Consider the following 7867-nt stretch of genomic DNA (forward strand, 5'->3'; position numbering starts at 1 on the left):
ATGTGTGTGTGTGTGTGTGTGTGTGTGTGTGTGTGTGTGTGTGTGTGTGTGTGTGTGTGTAAATGCACGTTCATATATATATGTGTGTGTACATATGTGTTTGTGTGTGCAAAGGACAGAACCCGATGTAAGTGTGTGTGTCTATACAAAACCCTATGTGTGTGTGATATCCCCAGCCGGCATCCGGCCATATTCTTGGGGTATGTGACCTCCTCACCCGGCAGCCCCAACTATCAGCACCTGATCCAGAAGGGAGAGGTCAAGGACATTGACCCCACAGACCATGACCGCTGGTGTGAGTACATCATGTACAAGAGATTGATCAGGTGAGTCTACCCCTTACACCAACTCTTAACATTAACAGTGACACTTACACATACATTGCCGCTAACATTAACTAAGTAGTTTGTTATTTTAAAAAATTGTAGCTATTTTACAGCCCCTTCAACACAATTACTTCAATTAGGAGGCAGTCTGCTTTGACCTTACCTGTCAGGGCGAGCCTGGGCTGAGAAGGATGCAACGACGCTGCAGAAAGATGGAGATGCTGATTAAAATTTTTGTCAAATTGGAATTGAACTCACATATTTTGCGTATGATGGAGTAGCGTCTAACTGCTGCACCACAGACGGCGGTTGCTAACTCTGTCTGTTATTTAACCTTTTCTTCTTTAGTTCTTTAAGTTTTTGTAATAGTTTACAACACTTGCAACTCAGTTAGGTCGTATAAGTTCTGATTTGCTTCGTTAAAGGGGTTTGATAGTTTTGATTTTAGTTACAGAAATGAAGTGATAAATGACACATGCATGGCCATGTTTTTGGTCGATTAGGCTATTTCCCAGTAATTATGTGATAAATAACTCATGTGTTGCTGGTAATTATGTGATAAGTGACACTCTTTGGATCAGTAATTCAGTAACAAATGACACTTGTACTTATATTTTCTGCCAGGCTGGGCTATGCTCGGATCAGCCATGGGGGCCTGAGTGATACAGAGGTGCAGGTCGGGACATTTAGAATCCCTGAAGACCCACAGAACTACATGGACAATGAGAAAGTCACAACTAGCCCAGACTCTCAAAACATTGACAAGGACATTCGCTACAACCACAAGTAAGTCAAGTATTTTACCTCGTAGACAACAGTAAATATTATATGAATATGTCATTTATATTATCTTGAAAATAGAAGATTAGAAGATTTGATGGCCAGTTACAACAACAGCAGGTACTACTCGTATACTTCATCTATATTGTATTATTATTTACTGGATTTTGATGGACACATGTAACAACTTGAAATATTGCCTGTATGCATCATCTATATGATCTACGCTATAGAACATTTTGACGAATAATCGGGACTTTAATGATAGATGGCATTTATGTAGCTTTCCATTTCGTTCAGAAACAAATTCTGAGTGCCGAATTATAAGTAGCATTTGTATAGTGCGAATTCCCACTCAACAGCAAGTTCTATTGCTTTACAATCTATATCATAGCAAATAGTTTCTGTATAATTCATCTGTATTATGATAAGCTATTACACATAACATTTTGATAAGCAGTTGGAAAGTTTTTGTTCAGACGCTATGGATGACTAACCGACTACTGTGATGTGTGTTTGAGTGAGTATTTTTGTGTGCTCTATTGATATGTCATGCCTCATATCACTTATGTTTGTCGTTATCTCTCTAAGGTTCGGCAAACACCACCGGGGTCACGGCTACTTCAAGAACCATGGCTTCCACATGAACACACCCAAGTATTTCTACAACTGACTTTGAGGTTTAGCTGTTTTCTAGGCTCTCATTGCACTGATAACACGCTCATTAAGCACACGCTGTTGGGCTTACATGCACAGCCTGTTGTGCTCATTGGTACATAGGCAGATTTGAGAGCATTCCTTGCTTTTGTATCTATTTTTTTCTAGAGATATGAATTTGTTGTTGAATTGTGATTCTTTAAATAATAAGTAAAGTTTGTGCTCAAGACTTTTCACCAAATCCTCCTAGATATTTTCTCCCAATTCTCATGATTGTTGTTTTATCGTGAGACAACACTTCAATTTGTACATGTGGAGTACCTCCAACCCCCCGCCCTTTCCCCCTTTCATCTCTCTTCATAAGGGAAAGAGGAGCTGCAGGCTGTAGACCACTGTATTCGGCTTCTTGGACCAACTGTTCTGATAAAAAGAGCCTTTTATAGTCTCATTGTATCATTTACAATTATGTTAACATCCACATACTCTGTGTGATTCTCTCACTGGTAAGCTTTGGCTGAATAGTTGAGCATTTGTCTGGGATGGCTAAGGACTTTAGGTCATGGATTGGCTGTTTGTAATTTGCTCATTATTTGTAGGCTGTTTGTGATTATCTTGGATAGTTGTAGGCTGTTGTGATGTCCAGGATAGTTGTAGATTGTTTGTGATTGGTTGGGATAGTTGTAGATTGTTGGTGACTGGCTGGGATAGTTGTAGATTGTTGGTGACTGGCTGGGATAGTTGTAGATTGTTGGTGACTGGCTGAATAGTGAATTATATGTCTGGGGATGTCTGAAGATTTTTTGAAGTGTTCAAGTGAGAGATAGAAGTGAAAACGATAGCACAGTCTACGACTTTGTCCATATACCTCACACACTGTCATATGGGAATATTTGAACTCACTGAGACTGATATATTGTCTATCTTGATAGTCCTTGGATCATTCCTAAAATTCAAAGGGTCATTCATTATGCCCATGTACTCTCATTGCTACTTTGCACATTGTCAAAATAGCACATCGTTGCACTGATAACTGATCCATTGTCTTTGTTGTTAGCGCTTGGATTGCTCATAACGCTCAAAAGAACATATCAATAACACCAATACTGAAAAAACTAATCTGTTACCTTTGTTGATAGCCCTCAGTTCTAATGTAGAGGCAAGACTGTGATGTTTATGTATGACTCTTTAGACAAAGGGAATGAACCTGTTGTTTAGATGATGTTGTCAATACTGCTGATTGATGAAGGACCCTGGTTTAGACTTTTTCTCACTGTAGAAAAACTACAAAAACTTTTGCAACTTAGTTGCCTTTGTTGGAGGATTTCCCCAGTAAAAAATGTGTTATATATATATGAAAGGCTCTGTGTCAAAACTGGCAATCTCTATTACTTGGACTATTGCTTTTTCCCGATTTAGATCGCCAGCAAGATCTTTAAGTTCTTTACTGCTTACAAATTTTGTTTATGCAACCAACAATTTTCTACTGTTTTAGATCTGTTTTTTTTCTTTAATAGTAGTGTACAGGTCCTGAATAAAATATTAAGCTTTTTTTTTTCTATTTTTTTTTTTTACAAAGCCCTCACATATAAAGATTTTTCCTACCTGCCCTTTTCAAAAACAGCAATTTCAAGACTTATGGTCGCTTTTAAGGACAAGCGGGCTAACCCAGATTTCAGAGGTTTCCAGAAATATTGACCTACACCAAAAGTGGGCATTGCCCTACCTATAGAAGTTTGGTTTCATTGGTGTGTATAGTTGGATGGTTTTAGAGAAAATTTCCTTGTTTAAAGAAACTTAACAAGGGGCAAAAACTTTACTTCGATTTTTTTTTTAAACAGCATTTTTCGGGATAGTCCCCTTGTGCTTAAAACGTCCATATCAAGCACAAATTATGTTCACTACCCTAATGTTTCCCATCATCAGATAGTTTCACAAGAGTACGTCCAAAAAAAGATTTTTCTTCCGAAATGTTTATTATAATGACATTTACTGTCAAATTAACTGCCTCTCCACCAGCATGGCTGTGTCACTTGTTGCAACCTGTCACTGCGTCGTGGCATCATCATCATCCAGTGCCAGATCTGCGACTGACATCGGTGATCGTGGTTCTCCATACATTCCTTTGCTCGGATGTTCTCAAAAAAGCTATGTTTCCCTGATCTTTCCCTGTTACCCATTTGTTTAGGTTCCCTAAGTATGTTGTTCTGGGCCTACCCCTGCCTCGCTTGCCCTCAATTTTTCCAGTAAGAGCTAGATGTTCAAGACCCTTATGTCTATTCAGGTGTCCCAAAAACTGCATTTGTCGTTTCCTGATTGTTTTTAACTTTAAGCGTCCCACGTGGGCTTCATCAAGCACTACCTCATTTGATTTCTTTTCCTTCCACGGTACTCTTAGCAGTCTCCTAGGAAACTACATTTCTGTTGCTTCTGTTTTATTTTCACTGTCTTTAGTGATTTTCCAGCATTCTCAGCCATATAGAAGGGTTGACCAAACATAGCATTTCAGAACTCGTGGCATCAGGGTTGTTAATAAAATAACTGAAAAACTTACAGTAATTTTGTCAGTCTTCACAGGCTGAAGTGGTGGAGGGTAGGGGGACGGAGGAAGTTCTGGGGTTCTGGGGTGGGAGATGTTTGCAAAAGTTGTACCTCCTTTTGCTGTCACAAGGAGGCTGATACTGATAGTGAACATAAAACTACTTCTTTTTCTTTCTTAATAAATTTTTGTGACTGAAGTGGACATGTGCTTCATTGTGAGGAAATATACCACATTGTTAAATCTACACCATACCCCTGGGCTTTTGCTGTCAACCTTTAAATCCTATTCCATGGCTTGGGTGGTTGGAAGGCGCCACTGATGATTTCTACTTTTTTCTTTCCCTTTATTGTTTCTATCTAGCTTCTTCCATGCGCTCTATGACCAGTATTGTGTCAATGTGCTTCTCTTTAGTCAAAGTTGGTGTTGGCGGGTGCCCTAGTGTGGTTTGCTCCTTCTTTCCTATCAGACATCTCTCTTGTCCTGATCTCTCCTTCTTTTTTGTGTTTGTTACTCTCTTGTAACACCTCTAATCTTCGGCACTTAAATGACCTTATTGTGTTACAAGTGCCATAAAACTCTTACTAAAACTAAAACATCTTTAGTCAAATAAGCAGCTCAAACAAACACTTAATGTGTTGAGATCTGTTTCTTATTTTGATATTAAATTGTTATTGATGTCTACTGGTCTTGTGCCTAATGTGTATTGTCCTTTTTTAACCTACGTAAACTGTGACCACGTGAATGAGATATGAGTGTGTTATGCATGGTAAATTTAAAATATGAGATCTGAGTGTATTATACATATATTCCAGGTAGCCAGAAAACTGAGTAGTTTAAAAATATATTAATATACATGTGTGTATATATTATTCATATATATAAATATATGTATATATATTATATATATATATATATATATATATATATATATATATATATATATATATATATATATTATTTTTGTGTCATGACACAGTTGAATCAGGTGCTTGTCAATAATATTTTGGGGCATATATACTTATTGGTGTACTCTTAAAGCCTGTTCATTTGGTTTGATTTAGATGAGTAAAAATACCAGTCTGACTTGAATTCAAGGTAGCTGTGATTGAAGGAGGTGAGGGTTGCCTGGTATCAGAGGTAAAATTAGCAAGAAAACTTCCAAAGCTGTAGTTCCCTTGGGAACTGCAAATTTACCTTTTTTGTGCCTTTAATCAATGTTTTTCAGAAAAGTAAAACCCAAACAGGAATGTGTTTTTAAATGGACATAAAAAGTGGTAAGACCATAACAAAAACTTTGATAAAAGTTGCCCAAGGGCGAAAAAGTGTTGTTTGTTTGTTTTATTTCATTATTTTGATGAACGCCTGATTCCTCCACACACACACACAAATGTCCACACAGACACACACACACACACTCTCACACACACACACTCACACTCAAACACACACACACACACACACACAAACTCACACAAACACATACGCACACATATAATATATATATATATCTGTATTTATTTTTATATAACTAATTATATGAAAAATACTTGTATTAAATGGTCGCTTTTAAGCACAAGAGGGCTCTCCCGAAAAATGCTGTTTTGAGAAAAGCGAAAGTAAAGTTTTTGCCCCTTGTTCAGTTTCTTTAAAAGACTAGGAGAGCTTTCTCTATAACCAAACAGATATCCACACCAGTGAAACCAAACTTCTCCAGTAGTAAGGGTGATGTCCACTTTTGGTGCAGGTCAAGATTTCTGGAAACCCCCAAAATCTGGGTTAGCCCGCTTGTCTTTAAAAGCGACCGAATGTACTTATTAAATTTTGTGAGATTTGAATGTGATAAATACGAATATCAAAACTATGTGAGATCTGAGCCAACTAAATGACGTGATAATTTGAACTTGTTTCTCATGTTTGTAGAATGTAGGGTCTTTTCCATATTTTGTGAAACACCTTGTACTTTTGCTTTTGTTATTTTTGCTCTTTTTCTTTTATCAGCATTTATGGATTATAATGTGATGTGTATGTTAGTGTCCGCAAAGGAAATTTACACATGCTCTGAGAACAGTTTGACTGTCTGGAGTCTTTAAGTTACAGTTCTAATAGAGTTGGGAATTCAATCATGGAATGAATCAATTGCAAGGTCATTAAACAAAAAAGAGTAAATCATTTTCTTCATTGTGATGGCTGCATAATTGAAACGGAAGACTATCTCTTTAAAACTGGCATGGTCAAACTACAGCCCACAGGCCAGATGCGGCCTACGAGCAATTTCAGTCCGGCCCATGAGTTGACCCAGTAATTGATGACGGATCTGGCGCGTGGTGAGCTGATAATTAAGTCAGTTTTGTCTATTAAAATTAACAGTTCCCCACCCAGATGGAAGCGATAGATCAGTTTTGTATCTCATAAAATGCACATGAGTGACATGCTGTTGTGACAGTTTTCATATTGCTTTGAGAACTTGGGAATCTCAACGGATTTTACCTAATTTTTCTCCTGATTTGGATCGGGAGATATTCATAATCACTTATTCCGGCCTTTAACTTGGCCATGCATGCCTATGCCTGCTGCAGAACTTCATTAATCGTGCCTTTGCTCTATTCTCCCTTTTCTGTCCCTGCTACATATGTTTAGGTCTCCAGATAAACTTTCTGGTTTATTTGTGCTAGTATAAATGGATGTTCCATGGTTGCTTAAGTGTCCTGTAGTAATTGTACCAGTGAACTCAGTAGTTTTTAGGAAATGGTTGAACAAAACAGTACATTAAAAAAATTAAAAATCTTGTAATAATGGAAAAATACAGGGAAAAAATGTCTATTGAAACTTCTGAGAGGAGGGATAGATTTCTATTTTGACGTCTACATATTTTAAAATCATTTTTATAAAGCACTAGATCACTGAACAAAGGTAAAGCGGACGGTCCCGACCAGATTCCACCAGATTCCACCTGAAGCCCTAAAAGCAGATGCCAATGTGATGGCAGACATCCTCCTCCCACTGTTTACCAGGATCTGGAATGAGAGCAAGTTCCCAAAGGATTGGAAAGAAGGACACCTCATGAAGCTTCCAAAAAAGGGGGATCTCAGCAACTGCAGAAACTACAAAGAGATCACTCTTCTCTCAATACCAGGTAAGATCTTCAACGGAATCGTTCTGGAGAGAATCAAGACAGCAACGGATCCAAGACTACGGGATGAACAGGCTGGTTTCCGGAAAAATCGCTCAACCACCGACCAGATTGCCACGCTGAGGATTATTGTGGAACAGTCCCTGGAGTGGAACTCCCAGCTGATTGTCAACTTCCTTGACTATGAGAAGGCCTTTGACAGTATAGACCGAGCAACACTATGGTCACTATGGAAGATAATGAGACACCACGGAACCCACAGAAGTTGGTGAACCTCACCAGGAGCATGTACGAAGGGACAAGTTGCAGGGTTGTACATGATGGCCAGCTCACTGACAGCTTTGACATTAAGACTGGTGTGAGACAGGGATGTCTACTATCACCAATCCTCTTCATATTGGCAGTCGACTGGCGGATGAAGGAAACCACCAGAGG

General features: G+C 38.4%; 1 protein-coding gene across 1 annotated transcript in view; it reads left to right on the plus strand.

The window, feature by feature from the left end:
* The window catches only part of LOC101848080 (PGAP2-interacting protein), a 25925-nt gene extending 22461 nt beyond the window's left edge, over positions 1 to 3464 (plus strand). The window contains exons 15-17 of the mRNA XM_005109677.3: positions 177 to 326; positions 951 to 1112; positions 1698 to 3464. Coding sequence (XP_005109734.2) covers positions 177 to 326; positions 951 to 1112; positions 1698 to 1779 — 394 coding nt within the window. The 3' untranslated portion in view covers positions 1780 to 3464. The remainder of the gene's footprint in view (positions 1 to 176; positions 327 to 950; positions 1113 to 1697) is intronic.
* Positions 3465 to 7867: the final 4403 nt, after the last annotated feature.

This window comes from Aplysia californica, unplaced genomic scaffold (assembly GCF_000002075.1).
Source record: "Aplysia californica isolate F4 #8 unplaced genomic scaffold, AplCal3.0 scaffold00804, whole genome shotgun sequence".
Lineage (NCBI taxonomy): Eukaryota > Metazoa > Mollusca > Gastropoda > Aplysiida > Aplysiidae > Aplysia > Aplysia californica.